This window comes from Strigops habroptila, chromosome 8, assembly GCF_004027225.2.
Source record: "Strigops habroptila isolate Jane chromosome 8, bStrHab1.2.pri, whole genome shotgun sequence".
Classification (NCBI taxonomy): Eukaryota; Metazoa; Chordata; class Aves; order Psittaciformes; family Psittacidae; genus Strigops; species Strigops habroptila.
The window spans coordinates 29,044,850-29,072,461 of record NC_044284.2 but is presented as its reverse complement, the minus strand read 5'-3'; the positions used below and the strand labels follow the sequence as shown (position 1 = coordinate 29,072,461).

Below are 27,612 nucleotides of genomic sequence, written 5' to 3'. Positions count from 1 at the left end.
AAAAATATAATTTCACAAAGAACTGATACTAGAATTCTTTTTGCGCAAGGAGCAGATAAAAGCCAAGGCAACAATTTAACACCACTGTAATACTTCAGAAACACAAACACTGCAGAAAGTATACAAAAGAATCACATGGACTTACTATTTGTATGATTCTCCACCCATTTATTGATTTGGGTAGCTACAGCTGCACTTTGGCTGAAATCTACATTCTCTACTTCAGCTCTAAAGTATTTTTTCACCAACTGCAGAAATTTGTCACTGACATGAAATCCATTTTGCACATAGAGAGAATTAGCAACATTCAGAACATAATGACTTTCTTCAGTAGCTGCCATATCAGAAAGGTCCTTTAAGAAGGTAAACTCTTCACCTGAGGAAAGGAAAACAGATTTGCTGTTTCAGAAAAGGAAGGTTTTTTTTCTGCTGGAAGTTCACAGTCCTTTTTCCACACACCTTCAGATCTGAGAGAACAATCTACAATGCAGAACATGTTATTTAGAGCTTATTTTTCTATTATCTATAATTAGCATAATTAACGAGACATTTGGATCCCATCACAGACAAAGCTATCAATGGTAATTCTTTTAACACCAAAAGATGGGGGGGGGGGGGGGGAATCATACAAGTCACACTTGTATGTCTTGTTAACTTAAATCTTTAAGAGAATTTTTGTTACATACTAAAAGCCAGTTGTTTAAGGAAAAATGAATGTCAAGTTTTGAGGCTAAGGACTTCCCCACAGACTTCTCTGCAAAAAAATCCATGTCTATAATTTCCCAAGATCCTGTGTGGGATAGTGCAGAGTCATGTGCTTGGATAATGAGCAATCCCAAGGATTAGGATTAAAATAGTCTGCATTAAACTAGGAAGTTTGTATTGTTGGACTGTCTGCCTGAAGCTGAAATTTCTAATAAAAAAACCAAAACAAAACAAAAAAACCAAAACAAACCAGACCAACCAACAAAAAAAAAACCTTAAAAATTCTACACAATGATATACTGGAAGCAGAAATCATTGGAGTACTCTCCTGAATACCACTCACATGTAAGAACAGTGAGTGGTCCAGCTCAAATCAACCACGTAACTCCTTCAGTTACAGCTAAGGGATAATTTATCAATGTTTTAGAGACACACTGTGGAACCAAATGTGTGTTGTAGTCTCTACAGAGAGACATCATCTGTGCGGTGGTACTGTTGAACACATCTTGAACACTGTATTCAGAAATCCCTCCCCAAGATCCTCTTACCAAAGACTTAAAAGTGCAGTACATTACGTGAATAAGAATTATCAGTCAGGTTTCAAACCAATTACTTTTATATCAAAACTCATAGAAATTGCCTCTTCCAAGTAATTTTTTTGCCATTCACCCATATTCTCCATTTGCAGTCACATTACAGTCATGCGCACTAACACTTGAAACTAACATCCAGCACTACATCCAGGTCCACGACTTATCTCATCCCATACTATAAATGGGACAGCATGGTAGTATTGTTCTCTGCTGAAGAACTGAATCCTGCTTCTCAGAAAGGCTGATGGGAACACATGGTGTATTGTACTGAAATAGCCACAATGCTGATATTTCCTGATTAGCTTGTATATCTGTATGGGACATCATGCAACGCAGAAAGAACATTAGCGACACAGAATTAGGGTGAAGAACCTACAGGTTCTACCTACAAGAACCAAACAATTTGTGTCAGAGACATTTTCAGTTAAATTATTATGCTTTTCATATTTTTTTATAAGCAATATTGCTGGAACTACTACTTTCCTTTCCTTGTTATACTCCCTAAAACAGATGTTCCTAAAAATCTTCTTGTAACTCCCAAGGCAAAGGCAAGCTTATTTTGCAGATAGAAATCAAGATCAACAGTTACCTGCAACTGCTTAAGATTCAGGTGCCCAAGCCAGGGGTGTATGTTTGCATCTCTCAGCTTATGCAGAACCCACTAAAGGATGCTTCAGCATGCTCAGGCCATCAAACATGATGCCAAGAAGCCTACTGATTAATAACCCATGGACATGACCAGGCCACTTCCATCATTGTTCAGGCATTGCCATCTGCTTCTTTAAGATAAAATGCTCCATAGTAAAACATGATTAAAAGGCCTTACCATTTTTTAAGCTGGCAAACCCCAAGGAATGTCGAATTTCTTTCAAAGTGGTTCCATGGGCTCCAAGCTCTACCATTCCCATGGCTATTGCGATGCTCAGAGGAGAGAAAAGAATATTCTCATCTTCTCTTGCAGCTCGTAGCTGATTGTAAACATTCACAGAAAGCTCAGCGATGGTTTCATCAGGAAAACTTGTCTTGAAGGCTTTGCTTTGCAAAGCAAGCAAAGACAACAGTCCAAGGAAATACATGTCTTGAGATTCTAAGATCTGCAAGATAAATTTTAGAGAAAATAACTTAATCTTGTTTAAGTAATAATATATTCAACTTCAGAGAAGAATAGTAAATTTTTTAGTCTTAAATCTGTGAGGGAAAAAAACCCAATCGGAGTTTGGTGCACGATTCAGTTATTTGGAGGCAACACCAACAGACATACTGTTCAAACTGCAGTAAAAATCTGTCTACATAAAAAGATGACCTATTTCATTATGGACCTACAAGTTTTTCAGGTCTTTCAGCCACAGATTACCAAAACATGGTTTGTACAGAAAAAGACCTCAAAGACATAGCAACAGCTTTCCTACTTCTACTTTTTAATTCTGCTGTTGTCATTGTTAAGCAATGCTGATCTGGAATTGGTATGTGTTTCTGTACTTCACCAAGGAGACCTACAAATCCACATTACTTTCATTTGACCTTACAGTAAGATACAATTTATTCATCTAAGTCACTCTAAGCCCCAAATGGTAATTCCTATTTCAAGCACCATAAGAGAATTTGTGGACAATGGTGACAAATGAAATGTACCATGATGTTGCTCAGTTGCAAAAGACATGACAAGCAGCCAAAAATTCTTTGAAAGAAAAATCTTGACTTAGTTACCAATGGAATCCCTTTTGTTAGTAAATAATGGTGAAAAGTTAGGTAGTTATGCTAGCTAAGAGACAACACCCCCTCAGAGATCTTTAGAGGATGAAGTTACTGTACACATCAGTACAAAATATCCAACAGCGGAAACAAGAAAGTAAACAAAATAGCAAAAAGTATTAGCATTAATGCTTCTGACTAATCCATCCTCCAAGCTTTGCTAAAATGCTTCAGTAAGCAACAATTCTCACCCTACCCCAGTTCAGCTCATCACACAAGTACTAATATTAAAATTCCAGCTCCTGAAGCAGTGTACATATATCTCCATCCTTCCATTTTTTCCTTTAAACTTCAGGCTACCTTGGCATCTGACCCACTACCACCAAGTGTCTTGGGTCAGAAATACCAATAATTGAGCTTGCATTTCAATTCCTTCTCTTCACCACTTATTCTCTAACATATAACAAAGCAAAGATTCCTGAAGTAGTAAATTAGACAGTAAAAGACTTCCGTCCAGAAGCGCCTACACGTTGTTGTGCCAGTCTGCAGGTCTTGTCGGCATGGGACAAATTTGTGCGAATGTGTTATTCTGTTGCTCGACTGAAGTCAGTATGCATGCAGCCAGCCCCAGTGCCTCTGCTCTATGCTTCCTAGCTCCCCTGTGCCTGCACTTACTCTGGGTTTCCATATACCTGACAGAAACCCTTAGTAAGCTTTATACAACACTTATATCACACATTTCATCTTCAAAGGCCTATGAGCATTATCTGATTAACTCACACAACACTGTATGATACGTAATTTAATCATTATTACTCATATTTTATAGCTGAGAAAACATAAAAAGCAAGAGTACACATATGTGCCTTGGCAGCAGCTGATGCAGTCAGTAATTAAGGTACTTCCTGTCCCCCAGCCACAGAGCAGCCTTTTGTCTATTTTCGCACCGAAAAAATTAAATAGGTGAACTGGTGCAGCAATCACACATGCTTTAGGGGAAGGACAGGCTCCTAGGGCAACACAGCTGCTAGAGCCTTGCTTCTCCCCTACCCCGCATCTCCTTTCTGACGATTGCTTCCATATATGTAAGAAATATGCCCCTTTTCTCAATTTCTAATAAGCCCTCCTCTGTGCTGGCATCACTTCATCTCTCTGGACTACCTGATCAATCTTTCCCTCATTCTTAGTAAGATACCAAAAATCTCCACCAAACGGTCTTATTCCATTTAAGAACAGCACAGCGTAAGTCATATAAGCCTAAAGCACCAGCTTCATATTGTGCTTATTACTTGATGACTACATATTTCAGCACACTTATAAAACTATCCAGCACTTCACTGCCATCCAACGGAGAACAGTTCAATCAGAGCCATGACCACTGCTATTTATTTCGTAAAGACTGAGGCAGTCTTATTATTGTCCAAAACATCATCAACATACCACAAACTTTCCCAATAACTGCTTTTCTTGTAGCAGTTATTTTTTTTTAACCTGCCTATTTATTGATTATTTACTTCAGGTTATTAGTGTTTCTGTCATAGGAAATAACTGGATTTCTGTTTTCCTTGTGATCACAGGCATTCTAGATTTCTTTATCAAAAAAACAAAAAAAGGCAGAGCATGGCACTCTCCCAGTGTATTGCATGTATGATGTAAGACTTCATTCAGCACATCACTGTGATAGACTGAGCCCAGGTATTAGTCTCTCATCCTAAAAACTGGCTTACAAACTTATGGCACACAGGAGGTCAAGAATAGTAGCAGTGTCAAAAATGATACTCTAAAAACAGACAAGCAGAAGCTCATCTTTCTTTTGTTGAGGATGAACCCAAAGCATCATCATGGCTTTTAAACTGGCCTGCAAATCTGGGGAATCTCACATCCTAATCTAAGCAAAGAAACTCTGTTGCTCAATGTCGATGCAATTACGCAGGTAGCTAAGCTTCACCCCCTGGTATCAAGAACTGTTTGAGTTCACTTTGAGACCTGACAAGGTTACAACAGATGTAAGAATCTTCAATTTCAAAAAAGGAAATTTCCCCTTTTGGTTGCAGAGGCAGCTATTCAGCACTCCATCCCTGATCTTTGTCATGTGTACTACCGCCAGACTTAAACAATTGCAGGGGGGAACAAGGGAGGAAATTTATACATCTTAATTAAGTGCTTAACATGTAGGTTACTTTATTAGCATTCAAATAGTCTATTTGGTATCAGACAATGCTAAAAAAACCTAACAGATCAAAGTCATCTTTCCTCCTGACCACTGGAGAAAAGCTCTTCATGTGAAACAATCAAGTTATAAAATTTGCAATTATTTAGTTGGACAAAAAATAGAGTAAGAACATAGATGGGTACAAATAAAATTAATACTGAAATGCTCTTACAAGAAAAACAACCAACCAAACTCAGTTTTTAAATACTTGCTTAAATCCTGTGGATGGCAATGAAAGAGGATAAGCCATACAGAATTTAAATTCCCAGTAGGAACAAATTAAAGCCAAGTAACTTAGATTTCCTCCCCACTTTTAGTCTAGAGAGGTTTTCTAATAGGGCTCATAGTGAAGTTCCCCATACACATGTCCAGGGAAAAGGAAAAGAGCCAGAGAGACAGGAATGAACACCCAGGTATAGGCAGAGGATGTGACCAGATCTTTTGCTGGCAGCACTCTCAAGATATTTGTGAAAAATATGGCTCACAACATATGACTAAGAGTACAATGCAAGGGAAGATGCTTTAAAGCAAATTGAAGATCTGTGGATGATAGTCAGTGGGGAGAAGGCTGTAAAGCAGGACAGACATCTGATCAGTCCTTGCCAGCCAATGTGAAAACGGTCTAATCTCATCCATCTAATCTGAGATGTCTGTGGTAAATTCTTAAATTTAGTTCTTCTTGCACTTCTGGTACAAGCGTACACTATTCTACTGACAACAGGGAATCCAGCTCTCAATTATCATTCTAGTCATAACAGTTACTGCTTCTCTGATTCTGCCTTACTTTAGGCTGTATTTCTTTTGTTTTATGCTTCCTCATGCCTCTTCACGAGCAGACCTTGATCCAACAAAACAGCTGAGCACTTACTATGGTGCAGCATGTTCTCAGCATCTCTCCTCAGAGTGGAGGGCACTCTTTTGTTTCCACAGCAGTATGGAGAGCATTTTTAAAATTGACTGTACCCTATTCACAAATATACTTCAAGTGAAGGAAATGAAGCTGAATATTATGTAGTATATGTCCAGGAAGTTAAACAATTCCCATGAGTATCATCAAACTTTTTAGTCTTTTTAGACTCTTCCTCAGAGTCATCACCAGCACAGTTTGTCACTGCTTTCTGCATCAGTGAAATCTAGCTAAAAATATTGCATCAGCTGAAAAGGAGTCAAAGTTCACATTGAACAATGTTAAAAAAAAAAAAAAAAAAAAATCAAGATCTGTTTCAAATATTACTGCACGCATTTTGCATTTATTGGCTATCTATATGAACACAAAAAAAGCTGTTCAAATTACTTTCACTCCTCCATTACACACATGTTCAGACCAAAGATACAAATTTCTTGTTTGAGGGCCAGTCTCAGGCAGAATCTACATTTTGCTTTTTTTTATCTTAACGGATGCACAAACACCACTCTCTCCTACAAGGCAATCGATGAATTAGTGCAAAAAGACAAACCCTCTCCTTGCAATAGCCTCTTCTTGAAAAAAAATTGCGTATCACAAACCACCGCTTGCTAGAGAGCTCTATCGGAGCATTAGTTTTGTTCTTTCTTACAACTGTTTGCAAGGGGAAAAAAAGCAGCAACAGAACACTAAACAATGCAGTTATGCTTCAAATATCTGAGAAACAACTGTACCTCCAGATGAGACCTTACTGCATAGTTATATCTGATGTTACCTGGCGACTTGTACCACAACGTCAATGTAAATAGGCTTCTCCAACATAAACACACCATTTATAAACACACTTCATTTGAATACCAATTCCACTCAGTTTGATATTCCTACATGGTTCTTCTGGTGGTTCTGCTATGGGTACAGACATGCCTGTTTTGTTTGGGGGCTTCTTTTGCCTTTGGACACTGTTCCGTGCAGTGTTTAAGAGTTTCTTGGAGACAATGTAACCGAAAGACATCTTTTAAATTTTTTCTTACTTTTTTTCCCCACTTCCATCACACATTACTTAAAATAATAAAAAAGAGACTCCAAATATATGACATTAGGTAGGTACTGCAGTGAGGTCATGACTACTTGAATTCCCAGGAAATGTTTTCATTCAAAATTTCAAAAACCTTCTGTAAAGATTTCATCAGTCCTGAAATTCAGCCTACCACTTCTCTACAACAGCTCACAAACAGCTCAATTTAAGGGCAGCATTGTTGTTTGTCTGCCCTGTGGCCACCACAGATGTAATCCTGTACGCAGGCAGAAGGAACACCAGTTTAAATAACGTTTGAAGAAAAACACTGACAGACTAGAATTCAGGACTGATTAACTATAGCTCTTGCCTTTCCCTAAGCATAAGGCTGGAATGACTAAGAGGAAGTAGAACAACATCGCCCCCTCACACCCACAAACTCTGAACTATTCAATTCACTACATATGCTTTCAGAAAAACGCAAGAGGGGCAAGCATCCTCTCTAAGCCAAGATATTTTGACAGATAGCATAGAATGGTTTGGCTTAGAAGGAACCTTAAAGACCATCTAGTTTCAAACCCCCCGCCATGGGCCAGAATGCTCAAAGCCCTGTCCAGCCAGGCCCTGAACACTGCCAGGGATGGGGCATCCACAGCTTCTCTAGGCAACCTGTGCCAGTGTCTCACCACTCTCACAGGGAAGAATTTCTTCCTAATATCATACCAACAAACTCAAACTGAGTTCACAGACATGAAGTACTATGAATTTTGGAACAGTGAGAATTGGACTCCATGTAGGAAAGTGCCAAAATTCAATCAAGGGTTGAATTCCTGTACCTTGTGCATGTCAGACAGGTTGAAAAAAAGGGATTATAATTTCATTGTCTTTTACACCCTTACAAACCGTGGGTTTTATAAAGAAACTCATTTATAGCTTTAAAAAACTACAAAATAAAGCTGTGATATATTGCCTTAGTTTCTCAGTAAACAGACTTAAAGACTACTCTTGGCTACATGCAAGCTAAACACCAAAGGTTTGGGAAGCACAAATGAGAAAAAACTGCTGATTCGTTCCATCAGTGTATAAAAGAAAAGCTTGGGGAGAAAAGCAAGTATGGTAACAGGGCTGATTTCACTCTCTTCTAGAAAGAAGAGCATCTGCAGGAACAGACAGAAGTCTGGCAGATCAATTTTATAAAGAGAAATGAATTTGGTTAGGGAGGAGGCCCTGCTGATCAGAGCTAAAAAAACCTTATGCATCTAGGTAGGAGTTGGGTGCTTCCTCCTTTCCCTCATACCCAAACAGAATTGTGTCATGTTTGTGACAGGTTAATTATGAAAAGATACAAGATGGTTAAATTCAGTCCCTACTGCTCAGCCAGTTAGTAAACACGGTAATTGCCACAGGCACTTTTAGTCTAGGTGATTTCTGGCTGGCAATCATACCAAACAAAACATCAAAGAGGGAGGGACTGCCTGATTAGTACAACAATTTAGAAAATCAATAAAAGCTCCCTGCAAAAAGCAGGCAGTGATCACCAGCTGAGCTGGAGCAGTTAGCAAGATCATCAGCTGTTCACCAGGACCAGCCGGTAGTTGTCATGGCTACCCCGAAGGATGTGGAAAGGTAGTGCACAGCCATAGGAAGAGCTCTCAGACTAGTTTAGGCTTGCCTCGGGCACACTGCCCTGCAACAACAGGGGAACGTGGCTGCTACCACAAATCTCAAGATTCTTACAAATCCACTTGAGCAGTTTGTACTGCAGAACAATGTAATAATTGGGGTTTTTTTAATCCCTTCTGCTTTGTGCAGGTATCCAACCTTTCAGATTTTTATTTAAAGATTGGGCAAAAATTGCATCTCCTGCCAGCATTACTGGAGCAAAAGTATCCTCCCACCTAGAACGTTGTGCTTTTACCTCTAGAAAATCCCACAGAACTAATGTCGCACTTCCATCAGGTGCTTACTGTGTTCATCATCCTTTTCTTCCCAATCATTCAGCCTCTCTCTCTCTCCAGCACAGGGAATGACAGCCAGTGTACTGTGAAACAAAGCTATAACCTGAGTTGACTTAATCTGAAAAATAATTTTCTACATAACAACTGAAAACAGGCAGGTATGCAGGCAACAGCAGTGCAAAGGCTAACTGCTGTAATCAAGCATCTAAATGGGAAATCTACATCCTACCAAGTGCTATAAGGGTCTCCTTACACAACCCACTAGGGCATGCTTAAGTGTGCATTTGAGATACAGGAAAGCCTGCCTGAAGGTGATAGGAGATAAATGAAAGTACCAATTCTCAGAGCAACAGATATGTAATTCATGAGGTATTACTGCTTATAGCCAGAAGAATATACACAAGGAAATGAGAGAATAACTAGATGTCCATAATTTAAGTTACGGCTATCATGGATAGTGCAAGCAGTACATGAGGGTATCTACAAAGTACTTGGGTTATTAGAAGTAGTTTGGTTACTGGAGGTAGTGACAATCATGTGAAACTACACATGCCTTTTGATACCAGGCAGGCACATAAATACCAGCTACAACATGTGTCAAATTTAGCTACCAAGTCAACGCCTTCATATTAGGGTACATATTTACATTTCTGTGTAGCAAAAAATGTTTATCCCTAAAAAATGTTTTATCTTCAGCTTATGTGAACATATGACCTTGTCAGAGATTCTACAGACACATCTAGAATCATTAAGCTTGTCTGAATCTGTTTCAGAGATGTGCAACGACATCCATATTTCAATCTGCACAAACACTAGTAATAAAGTTATGGGATTTTATCACCATCTGACAATTATGGAGTCATTGCCTTCTGAAGCCGGAAATCTTGAGGTTAATTTCATTAGAAAGCAGCACAGTAACAATATATAAAATCCTGGGGTAAGTAAACCTCTAGCACATAGTGACTAAGACAAAGAAGAGTCATTCTGTAAGTCTTTGGACCATACTAGAACTCTGCTGTCCAACATATAGCAAGGCATGCCCCTCAGGAGTCTTCATTCGTATTTTTTGAATGACCCCATAATGCCAGCAGCTTTATGAAAAGCTGAAAGGAAAATGGTATGCTGAAAACTTTCATATTGACAATTTCTACCATGAAGTCCCAAATGTTTTTAAACTTTCATGGAGCTTGGCATGGAGTCACTAACCTGCTGAGGCAATTATGCAGCCAAAGTTGTCTTAATTGAGCTTCCTCAAGCATAATCCCTCAGCTCCAACTAAAAAATAAAAAGAGATGCCGAGAAGCCATGCCCAAAATACTTAAATTTGAATAGCCTAAAGCAAACATTTAAATTCATGCCTCGACAATTAAGAAAAGGTGGTCTTATTTCCAAAACTACTACTATAAGGCCTGCAATTGTGAGGACCTACATAAAATTTCTCTATTTGTTTCTTAGAATCATGGAATGGTTTGGGTTGGAAGGAACCTTAAAGATCATCTAGTTCCAACCTTCCTGTCACAGGCAGGGACACCTTCCACTAGACCAGATTGCTCAAGGTCCCATCCAACCTGGCCTTGAACACTTCCAAGGACAGTGCAGCCAAAACTTCTCTGGGCAACCTGTTCCAGTGCCTCACCATCTTCATAGTGAAGAATTTTTTCCTAATGCATAAGCTGAATCTCCCCTCTGTCAGCTTAAAGCCATCACATGTGACATGATCACCATCAAAACTGCCCTGGGGACTCTGTGCTCCTGTAGCACTGGCAGCAGAAGGGGGGCCAGCTAAAAATATAATACATCCAGTTGGTGCCTGGAGGTCAGATGGGGCTTACTGCTTCTCACCAACTACTAGACAGACATGACAAGCTGTAAAGTTAAGCAGCTGCTTAGACCTCATCTTATTTTATAAACAGAATTAAAGGAAGACAGAACTTCTGGGACAAATCCTATGAAAATCACTGACCACCAACTTCATTGCCACAAATTTGTCAAAAAAAAAAAAAAAACCAAAAAAAACACCCACAAACTCCAGGGCGCTGCCTTCCTACCCCTTGCTGCAGTTTGCAAGGAAAAGGCACACAAATGAGATAAGCTCTGAAGGCCATTGTAGTTGCTACTACTTCTTTGCAGCATTACAAAGTGGTGGTTTAACTCCTCAGGATGGTCAGTCTAACATTTTTGCTGAATGCTGAATTTCCTTTCAGTAAATGTGTGTTATTATTCCTGTGAACCTCTGAACAGCCTTGTTGCAGCAAACCCTGTAAATTCGATTTTGACAAGTTAGTATTTAGATGTTTTCTTCTGTCTAGAAGAAATTCTAGAAATTGTTTGGCAGAGTACTTTTATTTGTGACAGCTACAATGTGCCCCACAAAGCAAAAGCTATAAATAAGAAAACACAAGCCAAAAAAGCTTCGCGAAGAAGAAAAATTAAAGTACTACAGAATTTGGAGTAAAGACTCAAACTGGGGATACACACGGCGCTTCTGAGAAAGTTGACAAAGCCTGACTAGGGAGACCTTCTAGGCTAGAGACTGAAATATTTTCAGCAGATCAAAAGGGGGGGTCTACCTGTGAAGTTCCATATAAGCAGCTCAAATTTTTTCTCTCTCTCTCTTTTTTTTTTTTTTTTTTTTTTTTTTTTTTTTTACACACATATGTTATATTTAGTATTCAGTGAGGGTTGTCAGTCCTGTACACAACTCACTGAGGTCACTCTCACGCACGTTGGTCTTGCGGTGAAGATGTTGACCTGATTTTACTATGGAAGGACAATGTGTAGACACAGGAGGTGAAGTTTGGTCTTAGAGGCTCACAAGAACCAATTCTGACTAGCTCTACTTTTGGATTTTATTTTATTTTCTTAATTTTCAGTGAAAAGGCCAACACAGTACTCCACTCACAGTGCAACCACGTAGTGAAGATATCCTAAATGTGACAGTAGCATTATTTTTCCTCCCTCAGATTTCCTTATGGCTGTTTGGGAAAGGAACAGTGTGATCCGATTCTGTAGTAGTCATTTTCTATCAGAAGCAGCAGAGTTGGCACAATGCAATCAGTTATTTTAGCTGCAAGAATAACTTCTTGCCTGCTCTTGCATGTACTGCAAATTCTCTTGCTTACAATAAGTCACATTTCTGTTATCTTACAGCGAAATTCAGTTGATCATCAGGCTCCCAAGTATAATTTAATTAAAACAGCAGTAGCTAAGTTTCACCATATGCAACTGCCAGATGCAATCATTGGAGTTTAAGTCTAAAGGCGACGTTACTGCATGTACTGAAGCATAGTTTTATAAGCGATGAAAGCTGTCACTTATGTCACAGATATTGCTGTAATGCATTATGCTATTACAGTTCCAGCAGAACCAAAAAATATAATACATTTTGTGAAAGCATTTACAGCAAATGAGTTTGGAACAATGTTTTATGTGCCATACACTTTCTTGCAACTCCATATTTATCACGAAGTCACTTGAGATATGAAACATTAGACTATATACTTTGCCTGGCATTATACAAGCTCTTACAGCCAATTTTAAATCTTCAAAAGTTGATGGACTAAAGGACACAACTACTTAGGGATAAACAAAAATAGGAGTCCTTTGCTACTCAGTGATTCGCAGGAATCAGGAATACTGAATCAAAGGTACCTTAAAATTGTGTCTCTTTGGAGGAGACTTGCTATATGCATTTCAAAAGCCTACCAACCAGCTCAGGAAAATTTTTAAATGTCTTTAACAAAATGCAGTGAAGAATGATAGGCTTTAAATCATCCCAGAATAACTGAATAGACAAGGTATGTATTAGCTGTGAAACAGTATTTCCAAAGTTCAAAGCAGAAGTTAATTTTTCAATCCATTGTTCAGCTTCCTTTGCAAGGACTTTAGAAGAAAAAAGAAAAAATGATCAGGCTATAGTATGAGTATGTCAAGAAGATGAAGAAAGTCAATTAAAATGTATCAGGATTTCAGAAAAGGAGTCTATCACTTCAAATGTAATATACAAACCAGCTTGCTTTCCTGCAAAACAATATTGGCTTCAGACTTGCAATCGACACTGGGCTGCATTTACATTTGGATATTGTCACTATTGCCTGGAGAGCTATTATTCACTTACATTAACACTACTTAGATGAGAATTAGTTTCTTACAGTACAGTAATAAGATATACAGATTACTTTAGAAAAATAAATAACAATTAACTCTAGCATTTAAAGTATATGTCATACCCTGATACAAATGGCAATTCATCATTGCAAGGTTTGTTATTTGTGATGCACAGACCTTGTTTGTCTAACAATTTTCAGATTCATAGTCTACTTCTACACAGAAGATGCAAGATCGCAGCAGCTGCAGCCATTGGTGATCTTCCAGGCAGCTACAATTACTCTCAGAAGTAACTGCATATATCGGACAAACTGTCATGACAGCCACAGTCCTGACAGCCAGCAACAGAACGGTATTAAATGCTGGCCCACACCAGCTCCTGAGCACAGCAGTGTGCCAGCAGAGCTCCCCAGCCACCCGGGCAGCCCTGGCACCTTCCACACTGGCAGCTGCTCTGGAGCTGGCCAGGGGACCGTGCTGGCAGAGCTGGCCAGGCCATTACCAGCAGTTAATAGAGCTGTCCTGTCACAGCAGCTGAAGCTGGACAGGGCTGACAAAAGATTCGTTTTGACATCAGTTGAAAGAGCTGTTTTGGCAAGTGTGCTTAGCCTGACCAACAGAGCCACAGCTGATATAAAAATCAAAATGAAAACAGCCTGTAAAGCTGGTCTTGCACAAAAACTTCAGAGACAAAAGGATGAGAAACAAGATTCAGTCTTTAGTTCTGAACCAGAAAAAATGGAGTCAATATGCAAGTATATTTCATCAAAATCTGTATCAGAGAAAAAATTAGCACTGATTACAGACACCAATACAGGCAACTGATCAACTCACATAGTGTCTGCACAGGAGGAAAAACCAGCTAGTGTGACATAGTGTACAGGATTGACACCAAAATCCTCACATTTTCTCCACATCATCATTCAAGTCCTTCCTCCTTCTTGCTTCTTCATAAGCATCCATCAACTTGTCAGCTTAAGGCAAAAAAAGGAAACAGTAGTACCTCATACCATTCAAACCAGATGAGCTGGCAGGGTAGAAAGACAAGAAGCAACCTCAGCTCCCTGCGTGTGTTAGTGAAATTGTTCAGAGAGAATATTTGGAACAGCAGCAGTTTCAAGGGATAAATGGAAAAGTTGGAAACAGAAAGGCAGAGAGGAAAAAAACCCAACCCCTGCTGTGCAGGTATTTTATCTACGACAGAAGATATGCAACAACCAAAGAAATACAGCTTCCTCAGAGGCAAAAAACAAGAACCATTTCACTTGTAAGGAATTTCACATTTTTGTTCTAATACTTTTGTTTACTGTGGCCTCAGAGACCTGTAGCTGTTGATCCATCTCTCTTGGCTCACCATGGACAAAACAGCTCAGTTCAGAGTCCAGTATTCAAGCTGTGCCTGGAAGGTGGAATCTGGCCTTGAAGCGCACTTCTGCAGATCGCTGTTCAAGCCTCACTGGTCTGTGTTTATGAGAAATGATGCTGTTCCAAGTATCCACTCAATGATGAGCCATTAAAACACCACACGTAGGGAGCTGAATTTGTCATAATCTTGCTTATTCTCCCACACAGAGAAGTTTGTATCCTGTTAGATCTGATTGTAAATGCTAAAGCAATTCACATGAACAAGAGCAATCATGAAGCACTGAAGAACAGTCTACTTCTGTTGTTTGCTGGCTCACATCTACACAATCTCCCTGTGGCTGTATGAACACATTTGTGGCATGTGGTACAGAGGGGGGTTGGATTTTTTTTGTTGTTGTTGTTTTGGTTTGGTTTTGTGTGGGTTTGGTTTTGGCTTAGTTTTCTTTTAAAATTTTTAAATAGGTTTTTATCATTCAAAAACTCCAATACCTTACAGAAAGTAACCATTTCCCAAACACAGGATGAAAAATGACAGTTGAAACCTCATTGTGTCCCCCTCCCAAAAAGAGACTACCTGTTTTCCAGCAAGCCTTAGGTGTTTCCTCTATGATTTCCTGTAGTAAGCTAGTATTAATTCTGCCTTTTGTTAGTGATACTATAATACTACTCCCATTTTTTGTATTATAAGCTATGAGTCATGCGCTTCTAAGATTTTACATTGGTGGGTAATATACACATTCTTATTAAAAATTAGGTTAATCTTTTTAATGAGCGTGGCTTTGAAAACTAAATAGGCTAACCTGAATTCCTGTGCCTCTCTAAGATCCCAATTTTCAAGCTTTCCACAGGTTATCCAATTGTTACATCTAAATTAAGTTGTTAAATAAGCAAAGTGGACAGCTGTACCCCAAAGCAAGGAATTTAGACCTAGTTTGTGCCAATCAGGTCCATTAATACAGCCACCGCTGGAAAGATATTTTAATTCTCAACCAATATATCTCAGCAGCAAACTCCTTAGCCAACAATCAACTAGGATGCTTGCCTCATTCAGACCTCCTGAAGCTGGTGCAGCTGTATGAGAAATGTTAACTAAAACATGCATAATTTTTTAGTTATTCACCACAGAACATTATTCCATTGGATCCAAATACATCCCAATGCATAAATGGGCAAAAGCTGATCTCTAATCACATTTTAATCCTTGAAGGAGCACACGGAGATCAACTGTACACGTTGCAGAAACTAGACTGTGCACTGCAGCCACCTCTCTGTCTCATAATCAGAAAGTTTATCACTGTGATACATGAGATACTGTTTAAAATTATGGCTAGCCCAGCTCTTAGAGGGAGAAAAGCAGGCATGGTGGTAAGAATTTTCAAGGGGAAACATTACCTAAAGTATGAAATTATTCATCTAAAGTTCTTTTTAAGTATATACTTCTTTGTTCAAAGTCACTCAAGGCAGAATATACAGGCTTTCTTCAAGTGAAGAGTAATGCTCGGATTTGTTTGAAACTGCCTGTGCATAGGTATAAACAATTCAACTGTATCAAGTGTCCAATCCTGTTTGACATTCAATAGCATGGATTTCTGCATGGCTTAAAGAGCAAACTAATCAGATGAGACATCAGCTTCATCCTTGCTTTCATAAAAACATAGGGAAGCCAACTGCAGCAAACATTAAACCTGAAACAGGGGACATGTCTTTTCTAGCTCCCAAAATCTGCAGCAACCAACACTATTAATAATAATAGGCTACAAGTTCACTACATATTTTTTGCCCAAATGATAAATTAAAAAGCTAGACTTTAAATATTCCAGTTATATAGAGTTGTGATACTGGATTGCATACTGCACCTACGACAGTATTAATGATGTCAGACATAACCATGCGCTTGCCTAGGTAAGACTTAAATTTATGTCTCTACAGCACCAGAAACTAATAGCCTAACATTTGTTTTTCCATGATTCATGGAGTTTCAGGAATTGTTACAATATACTAGGAGGGGCAATGAAAGGCCTAGTAAAATAATGGATTAAGAAAACTCTCAGTACAGCAAGACTTGAAAACACACTTATCACAGCTGTAATTACAAGCCCGAATGGCCACAGCTGAACCCTAACTTCTTACACCTCCCTAACACTGCTTACAATCCCATTCAGTGAGTCTGCATTAGGAAAAACTTATTTACTGTGGTCTTATTAAACAAACATTTCCTTGTACCTGTTTTAAGGGTTCTACGAGTTTAACCTGTTCCTAAGGAGTCACACCATGACATTACCAAATTATAGCACTCATTACCTTGAAATCCTCAGGTTGTTCAGATTTTCACAGGTCTCACCACCATCTTTTTGCTGAGTTGTTTCAGGAAGAGAACAGCAACCATATTCACCTGCTATTTGACATAAGCAACTCACTACTCCAACAACTGCTGGGATTCCTTTATCCAGGAATGCATACTAGAAATTTTTCCCTGTAATGTCCTGACTGAACAGTGGATGTCTCAATGTCTTTGGTTTATGATGTTGCTAATGAATTGTCAAAGAGGTCAAGCTGGTTACTGCGAAATAAAAGCTTATATTCTTAAACAGTACCTTTCAAGAACCAGAAGTATTTTGTGTCTAAGTGATCTTCTCCTAAGCTTGACTGTGACACCAGTCCAGCTATGAATTCTTTAAGGCAGATGCTTATTTTTTAATAGGAATAACAACGATGACAGTTGAGGAAGCCAAGTATGAAAGCAATGTGTATTTAAAAGCTCAAATTTTGCCAGTTGGGGGATGTTTTATTTCAGTCTCTATCTTAGATATCAGTGATGCAGGGAGAACAAAGAAAAGGAATTAAAATACTATTCTGATTGTGTACACATAGTGGATGGGACAAGTCTCAAATTGTAGTGACAAAATGTCAGGCTGGACTTCTAGCATTTTGCTAGCATACACAATGAAGCTCTGGAATAGGTTGCTTGGGGAGGTCTCTAGATCTACCCATATCTACTATATTGCTTTGAGAAGGTTAGACAAGCACATCAGCAATCAGGAGACTGTTGGCTGTAACTTGGGAAAGTAGATGAACTAGAGGAGTGAGTTTCAAAGTTCCTCATATGCAGCATACACTTTCTCCATTCTCCACGTTCTGAAAAAGGTACATATACATACAGATATACATAGAGATATACAGACACACATACATCTCCACCCATACACATTTTATGGCCCAATTTTAAGAGCCATGAAACTATGTACCTCTTAAATACTGAAAAACAGTGCAGAGAAGGACTTAATCTAGTGAATGAAGTGAGTGAGCTCACATGAAGATGCGTGAGAGGGAAAGCAAGAGAAAGAGACTATATAAACACATGCCTAATCTATGTTCTATGCAAAATGAAACAACTATTAAGGGAAAATAAATAAACGTACATCTCAAAATCTCTTTTGGTTCATTGATTTTGGGATTCTTTAGTAAAAGCTGGCAAGTAAGGCTCAAATCTCTGTACTGTGGTCAGGTAAGAAGCATACAAGTAGTCACTGTTTTCACAAGTTTTATTGGCTGGCACATAAAGCAGCACTAAGAATCAAGTCCTGTTCACTATGAATCTTTGTTTTTATTTAAGAGGCCTAAAAAATGATAAATTTTGTCAGTTTGGCTTGAACTAATAATGCAAATATATTTTGAGCTACTCAGAAAATTTTGCATGTTTAGCAGCTCAATCCATGAGGGGAATAAAGTTAATCACACAACCCAATTAGGCATTTAGTGTCCCAGGGCTAAGTCACTGTATGTCCGCAGGAAACATTAATAAACATGGTTGGTCTCACTTCATAAAAGTTGATATTACCATTTTTAAGTAATTGAAGCTATGAACAATATTATACTTCTCATAATTTATAAAATTGAACCAAAATGGCAAAGTCTACTTGAATTTAGCTCAAATGCCTGTTTACTGGGAGCATGTTCTCTTTTCGTTCCTCTACATAATGTCAAAATTCAGGGCTGGATTTCTGGAAGTGCAGCACACCAGGGCTCAGTAGAGAGCAAACTGGAGCAGACAAGGACATGAGATAAAACAGGCCTCTATTTTGGTGCCTAAATTGAAGGCAAATATTCCAGGGTTAAAAAACAAAACAAAACAAAAAACCAACCAACCAAAAAAAAAAAAAAAACCAAACAACAAAACCAAAAACCCAACATAAAAAACACCACAAGAAAAAAAAAAGCCAAACAACAAAGCAACAAAAAAAAAAGCCCCAAACCAAAACATTAAGAAAAAAAACCCCCAAAGCCAATACAAACACCTAAACCACTAAAAAAAAACCCAAACCACAAAAAACATACCAAAAAATCCAACCCACCCACCTCCCAAAACCACACAAGAAAATATCCTTCCTCTTTTTCAGAACTGTCAAATCTTAAACACTATATGTAGAAACGGTCCACCTTCCATTTGAGTTACTGAACACACATATAAGTATTTAAGAAGTTTCCTCTATGGAACAGAGGACGTCACAGTACAATGTACTTATAGTCCAAAACCCATTAAAGTAAATAGAAAGGTTTTAATTCTATCATATTTTGCACGAGACATACATGAATTCTGCATGCATGCATATTAGCCCAAGGTTAAGTCTTAAAATTTTCATAGTTTTTCAGAACGAAAATATTCAGATTTTTACTCAAAACCAAGGGAGGGAAAAAGGGAAAAAAAAAAAAAGAAAAAAAAAAAAATCACATTCCCACAGGAACTTTGAATCTCCGGTGAATCTGTTTCAGAGCCTATAACCAAACACTACTCAGGCCCAGCAATACTGTAAAACAAATTTAAAAAAAAAAAAAAAAGTACCAACAAGAAAAACAATTGATTTCCCTAAGCATTTCCATAGCCTGCATAAAGACACCAACTACCATAGCTTGTCTTCTAAATTAATGATTCATGCAAGTTGGCCAGCTGAACATTATACTTTGACTCTGGGGAGAAAGTATAGCATGACTTAATTAACTGTATTTTGTATAACCTAGAAGATACTCAGAAAAAAAAAAATTCTCTACTCAACCAGGTAAATATAAGAAAATAAAACTAGTAGTAATTTAAATACGCGAAAAATCTTCAGTACTCTCCATAATCAATATTTAAAGTGAACGAGCAAGAGCACATTGACTCAAATAAGCTCTGCAAAGTAGTTCCAAATTGCTGTTTTTGTTGAGCGGACTGACTTCAGATCTACTCCCTTTAAGCATAAAAAAAGATGGAAATTTCATGTTAATATGCTGTTTCCTGTCTATGCACAACCTTAAAAGGCTTCAGTTATGGCACAATTTCTTGTTTCAAAAGGGTATCAAGTATTTTCAGCCTTAACTGAAATTCAACTCAACATTTCGTTTTTTCCTGTGAGAGAATGATACATTATTATCTCAAATATTTTCCAAATGAATGCTGTATTCTAATGGCCTTCTTGAACAAATGTAACATGTGTTGTGTAAGTCTACTGATGATATTAGTTACTTTGATCTGGATAGTGCCAAGGTACTTCTACAATTCAAACAATATCTAGGATTTGCAATTGTTAGCTTTCAAAGTGTTATTCGATCACTGTATTGAAATATTCACAAAATAAAAATGGGAAGTCTACGATAAATGTTACCATTTATCCTTAGAGTAAGTAATATGAATGATCCGATATCTCTAAAAATCCAAGCTGCTCCAGGATAGCATAGACTGCCACGCATGATGAATGATGTGACCACCTAGTTGCTTATATGGCTTATACACAATACACTAAGGTTGTTAGAAGTATTAATCACATTCAAATAGACCTTTATCTTTTAAAAAACTAATAGCCAGATGACACAGACTCATCACTGGATTTTATTTTACGAGTAGGAAGAGTCTGGGTGGAAAACACACAGTTAAGTATAGATTAAATTAACTTATCTAAAACCAAGTAAGCTTTCTTCTATATTTCTTTAAAAACTGTCCTCTTCATTGGTGTTACCCTCTCTGAGCTCCCAAGACAACGCTAGAGTTTTTGAAAGCAAAAATTTAATTTTGGTCCTTGTTTCTTAGTGCTTCAGCAATATTACTAGGGATCTTCTAAAGCCTTACAATTCTTAAGGAATTAAGTAAATAATTCAAAGATAGGCTATTTACATGGATAAGTATTAAGGAAAGGATGGTGAGTATCAATTGTCTTTATCAATCCTGAAATGACAAATTGTGGGAACACAGATTATCATACATCTGCCTCCACGTGGTTTTTACTACAGGTGAAAGATGATATCGTCTTAAACCAAGCTCCTTGTAACAATTCTTATACACAGACTTGGAATTCATGTTGCTTTTCTTCTACGTCTACATACAAGATATCCAAGTGTTGTCATTGAGAAATATGCTTCCATCACTTCAAGAATTTATTTTCACTGTGACTGAGTGAAAGCTTCAGCTCTTGAAGCTGAAGGCTATTTTGCTGTCACTTTATACATGGAGACCTGCTATCAGTTATTTCAAATTCACAAATGTACTATGTTTTGATATTGTATGTACATTTTCCTCCTTTGCATTCATGTATGAAAAATCACCAATGGCGTTTTTTGACTTCATGCATATCATCCCCTCAAAATATACCTTCTTTCAGTCATTTGTTTCTTACTTCCACGGACATCACCTGTGTACACCCTGCTGCTCTATATTCCCCACAATTAGACATTCCTGCTTGCTTGTTTTTCTGATACTTGTTTCTCTCGGTATCTACTTGTAAATCTAATAACCTGCTTTCTTTCAACACATGCACTATAGGGAGAGCAGATGGAAACTGCCAGCTACACGATACCAAGTAGCTTGTGCAAAGTGGAGACGCCAAAAGCTCTAAAATCCACACAGACTTTTGTGCTACCATGGCATTTGTTATGCCTCAGAGATGCTGGGCAGAATTAATCAAAGGCACCCTCCTACAGCAAATTGAGAACAAGCATGATTGTTGCATGTAATGACCACACAGGTAAGAGTGAATTGAGAAGCTGCATTCAGGCATGCATGGCACATGACACTTCAGAACCTGTCTCCAAGAAGAACCAGAACAGTTAGAGCTACAAAGCACCACAAACATTGTTTCAGGCTGCTTAGTCTCCTATCTGGCATCACCCTTCTATTGAGAATGTTACCTCAAGTCTTGTGGAATTCCCAATAGCTGTTCAGACATGCTCTTTACACACCTGACCCACCTGAGTTTGTCACATGAGGGGCAGGAGGAAATGTGGGAAGAAGTTATATATTAGCCATTCTCTTGTCTCTGGCTTAAAACAATCAATCAATCAATTAATCAAACAAACCCCCAAAAACCCAATCCAAACAACAACAAAAAAGTCCAAACGAACCATAAACCCAAACCACTTCTGGACAAGTTCATATGGGGGTGGGATATTTCACAGACTACTGTTATATCCTGTTTGAACTGGCAGCAATAGAACTATGGCTTACTCTAAAACAGAAAGCCACAGCTATTACTTCTCACAGCTCTACTTCCTTGGAATGGCATACTCAGATGGCAGAAGTAAGGAGGCAGGCAATGTCGCCTGGAGATTAAAAGAAGCAAAGATCCACAGGTACACACTGCAGGAGCACAGAGCACCATGGGCACAGCAGAGAAAAACGCTAGACATAGGAAAGGAGATCTCTATGCTTAGGGTTGGGCACTGAGGGAGACAGATAAAACAAGTGGGCAGATGAAGAGGGAAGGCCGAGTTCCAATACAGAGGAATAACCTAAGGCAAAGGCAAAAGGGTTATGGACAACACATATTCCTTATCTGTGATACTCAGAGGTCAACATTACTGCAGGATGAAAATGAGATCACAGCAACCAAAGGCCAAAACAGCGTTAAATTAAAAAGGTTCAGCTCTGCATCTGCTACATTTACATTGCAAGCGCTGGATGGTTGTTCTTTTCAACACCTTACCCTACTTACCAAGAGATTCTCAGATGCTGCTATCCTCTTCTCCCCAGCCCCTCAGTTTGTAGACGTTCACTAATAGCTTCTTTGGATAGAGAGAACTGGGAGAACAGACATGCTTGTGCATTCTGTGACTAGACTTATCATAGCCAGAGTCACAGGACAAGTGAAAAAAGAAGATTGTTCCATAACGCATGCAGTCATGAAGCAACATCTTATTTTTCACACTAGACTGTGGAGGTGTAGGCAAGCACATTAAGTATTAAACTAAAAGTCTTTTCTGTCATCTTCAACTCAAACATCGAGTTTGTCAAGTATTATCTGAACCTTTATTTCAGAAGTGTGGAGTCAGCTTTGGTTTTTTACTATGAAAAACACCCGCTGCCTTTAACATTACTGTGAACAAACAATGTTACTTTAATGAAGAGGTTTTTATTCACCATATGTAAGTGCACATGCTTTTAAAGACAAAATAGAATTACTACAGTGTTTTAAAAGTCTATATCCAGTTTAATAAGAGACTAGTTTATTCCTCTTTAGTACTTGTGAGAATCATTAGACATCTTTCCACTCCCACTAATTACTTTGTTTTTGGCAGACATTACTGTTTCCTCCTCCTGCTTTCTTGAATAAATCTGAAATTTCAAGTCAATAAACTGACATATTTACAGTAAAAATAACTTGGCTTCCCTCTCTTTTTCCTCCCACTTCTCATATTTCTCTTTGCAGATGAAAAGGTTATCATTCACCTACAGACTTTACATATACTTACAGAAATTTGGGGTTGTACCTAGGCATCTTTCCTTACATCGACAGGATCTCAAGTTGAAGACCTGATGCTACAATAAGCTGTTAAGAGTTGTCTTAGGTTTTGATTAATAGCTTTAAATACTTACAGAAACCAAAGCAAAAGCTTCTTTCAGGAAAAGACATCCAAGAAAGAAAACATGAGTTGCTTCAGTGAACTCAAATTGCTATGTGAAGTACACAATCATTAAATGTTCCAAGAACTGCTTTAATCTAAGTGTGGAAAGAAAAGCATTCGAAAGGGCAGTTTTAGTGTACTAATTAAATGTCTTAAATCTTTAAACCTACTTTCTTGCTAGCCACAACTTACGTAACTGAGATGTATGGGGAAAAACTGGGGCAGCAAATGTTACCCCAGACATAGAAACAGTGACTAGAAAATGACATTTTGCTATACTGTAAAGGAAGGAGGCAACTGCCACTGGCTAAGTGATTATGAGGAGTTCAGACAGGCTGTCTTTGATGAAGTATCCATGCTCCTAACATTACCTTGCCATGACAAGGTCAGTTAAAAAAAAAAAAAAAAAAAAAAAGAAAAAAAATGTTGAAAAGTAGATGTTCAAGTTCTCCAGCTTACTCCAAACATCTATAGGAGAACCAAGAGCTGGACTGGCATTGCTGCTCAGAAAGTATCAGATGCAAAATGAAACTAGTGCAATTTGGGCATATTACCTTACCGAAAAGGCAACTAAAGCGTTTGTTTCCTGTGATGTCTGAGCAAAATTCTCAGAATTCAGTCAGAATTCTAAATTACAAAACAAAGCCTTAAATACATTGTTCAAAAAAAGTTAGAAAGGGAAATTATAGTTCTCCCTTCACAGATGAGGAAGTCGTAGAATCATAGAATATTAGGGTTAGAAAGGACCCTAAGATCATCTAGTTCCAACTCCCCTGACATGGACAGGGACCCCTCACACTAGATCAGGCTGCTCAAGGGCTTATCCAACCTGGCCTTAAACACTGCCAGGGATGGAGCACTCACAACTTCCTTGGGCAACCTGTTCCAGTGCCTCACCACTCTCACAGTAAAGAGCTGCTTCCTTATATCTAACCTGAACTTCCTCTGTTTGAGTTTGAAGCCATTACCCTTGTCCTGACTTACCCACCAGCCCCTGATGAAGAGTCACGCTCCAGCATCCGTGTAGGCCCCCTTCAGATACTGGAAGGCTGCTGGGAGGTCTCTGTAAAGCCTTCTTTTTTCCAGACTGAATAGCCCCAATTATCTTAGCCTGTCTTTGTCCCCAAGCCCACTGCTCATACAGAAACACGGATGACAAAAATAGATGAAAACAGACAAGATGGGAACTGAAGTTCTTCCAAGGTTTGGAGAAATCATTCCTAGTTAACAAGTGCCTATTTTTGTATATTTTAGAAATCCCACTGCACACATAGTACAATTTCAATTTTGACAGAATTAATCTTCCTAGAAGCAGCAAGTGTCCCTTAGCTTCATCAAGTCATCATGGGTTTAGAATTGTCAGACACACACAGCACATTAGAAACTGTTTACATTATTAAGCAATTCTTTGTTTAGATGTAATGGTAATGGCAAAAGACTGAATTACATAAATCAGTGGAACTGTATTTCAATTAATAGGCTAGTTATTTGGTTAAAACTGAATACAGCCACACGGTTTTAACTTCCTTCTTCTAGACAGTATGTTACTTGCCATTAGTGATTCTTCCTGAAAGAACAGTCTCAAGGTCTAAAAAACTATTACTCAAGAATTATAATATTTAAACACTCAACTAAACCAAAAATCCTTTGCAACACAGGAGGTCAAATCTTATTAACCCAAAGCCAGACACATATTTAACTCATTAGCTTGTATCAATAGGAAATTTTCTCTTCTCCCATCTCATAGCTACAGCTGGTTTGCAATGACTCTAAAAGACAAAAAATGATGCAGATAACTCACACAGCTTTTATCACATTAGCCACAGTCTGCAGTTTGCATAATCATTCACTTTGAAGTATACTAAACAAAGCAGAACATGACCTAACAGTCGGTATTTTAATCATACCACATAAGAACAATTCTTTATCATACATACATTAAGGCCACCAAATGAGATGCTATTCAGCACTACTCAAAACACGAACAACCAGAACAGAATGGTACTGTTGCACAGCCAAGTGAGGCCAGACAGTGACCATGCTACAAGGACGGTTTGTGCTTCTAAAAGCAGTGTCACCAGACAACTTCCAACACAAATCTGATTTTCGACATGCTGAAGCATCCACAGAAGCAGAGCATGTGCATGTGTACAAAACTAATAGAAAAAAAAAAAAACAAACTGAAGCTTTTGGTTTTAAAATGATAGTGTTGTGTAGCTTTACTGATTAGCAAACGCACAGATTATCTTATCTACATTTATATTTAGTGCGATACGCAATTACGTTTTTAGAAATAGCATTTGGGGGGGGGAAGCGAAGAGAGATATGATATGTCGTTCTACAGCGAAGTCAGGAAATTTAAGGTATTTCATATAGAAATTCATCCTACTTGAAATCTCACAGTACGGTGGTGTTAAGAGATTTTTTCCAACATAGACCCCCTTTCTAAGGACTGTATCAAGGTATTTACACTATATATAAAAAAAATATTCCTACTGTGACTCATGCAAGTTACTTACATCCCTGTCATTTTGTACTGCTTTAAATACCAAGTGCAGAGGGAAATTAAATCCAAAACTTTACAGTTATTATTGAATTGTGGGATTATCTTTTTCTGTCCTGAAATGGCTAGCTTCATTATATCCAGCACAATTTTACAAAGACATTTAAAGAAAAAGTAGTTCTGTCAAGACAATGATTCATAACTTAGCAAGTATTTCCTTTTCTCCTGCAGGAATACATTACATTATCTCCTCTCCCCACCAAGTTCTGATACCTTTTGTCATTCAGTTCACAAGACTACCAATACTCAGAAGACATGAATTAAACTCAAGAATTTAAAAGATGTTTCCAAATTTAACTTAACTCCAATGTCTTTCATTTATTTGAGTAAAAATACAGAGTTCTCCCTATTCACAATCGACTATATAGACATCTTTCCTTACCATCTGTCCATTATACTGAGGTGCAACCAGAGATACTCATATGCAAGTATATATAAAGAAAACCAGACTTTTCAAAGCCACGTTTATGCACTAATTTTTAACATTATTTTGAACACAAAACATAATTAAGATGAGGACAGCCTAAAGACTCGGTATAAGACAGATGTACCCTATATTAATTTGTATTCAGCTTGTGTTTTACAAAGATAGAATAAGATCCTGCCTACACAGAACGTGGATTGTCAGAAATTATTTTAAAAGGTATTCAGCCATAACAAAAATATGTCTTCGTGGATGATGAGCAACCCAAAACCAAATCTGAAATTCTGAGGGGGAAAAAAAAAATTTAAAAAAATTAGATATGTTAGTTGAAAAGGACTGTAGAGAGTTAAGAGTAGCTAGATCTTCACGTGAAGAATCCTACCAGCACTAACCCCTCTCCACTGCTACATTTTGAAACAGGTAAGATTAGAAGATGAATTAAACTGTGCATAAACATGAAATTTACATCTACAGAATAAATTTCAAGAGCTGCTGCAATAATTTAGTGTTCCTAGAACTCTGCTAGACTACATATGAATGTATACACATTCTTCCATATGACAGAAGAGATGAGAGGAGGTAACAAGAGACCCAAGTCTTATGAACACAAAACCAGATGAGCATGCTCCCACAGGAAGCAAATCACTTAGTAGCTCAGAAGTGCATTAATCTCAGTCCATTTTTGAGCCAACTAGAGCCAGCAGCACTGTAGCTAAGGCATTCAGAAGGCAGAAAGACACACAGTATATTGTGTGGTTTCAACAATGAATATAAAAGTAGATGAGTGACAACTTCATGAATACTTTCACATACATGTGAGCAAATCATTCGTTGAAAACAGTAGAGAGAGAGACAAAGTCAAAGCAAATTTGAAAACTCAAACTCAATTGGAGAATGTGAACATGTAGGATAGACAGTCTTGTGAAGTTAAGTTTTGGAATTCATGACTGCATTTAACAGCAAGCTTAACATTGCCATAAGCCTTCACCTTGCACTACCTCTTCAGCTGCCCTGCGTAATTCCGCAGACAACCCATACCTTAAAGAAAAATCAACCATTCCTCCTCCCTCTCTTCTTTCCTTGGCAATTATTCCTCACTACACTAAGCCAAGCCACAATTCTCAAAAATACAATGGTCATAAAATAGGAAAATATGAATTTGACACCACTGTTTTAAGAAAAAAAAAAAAACCAACTACAAACCCA

At 38.1% G+C, this 27,612-nt stretch overlaps 1 protein-coding gene across 2 annotated transcripts in view; it reads right to left on the bottom strand.

The window, feature by feature from the left end:
* SERPINI1 (serpin family I member 1) overlaps window positions 1-27,612 on the bottom strand; it is a 53,139-nt gene that overhangs the window by 23,497 nt on the left and 2,030 nt on the right. For both annotated transcript variants that reach the window (XM_030493525.1, XM_030493526.1), the window contains exons 2-3: window positions 2,125-2,392; window positions 146-376 (exon numbers count right to left, since the gene is read on the bottom strand). In XM_030493525.1, the coding sequence (XP_030349385.1) occupies window positions 146-376; window positions 2,125-2,374 (481 nt within the window). In that variant the 5' untranslated portion in view covers window positions 2,375-2,392. The remainder of the gene's footprint in view (window positions 1-145; window positions 377-2,124; window positions 2,393-27,612) is intronic.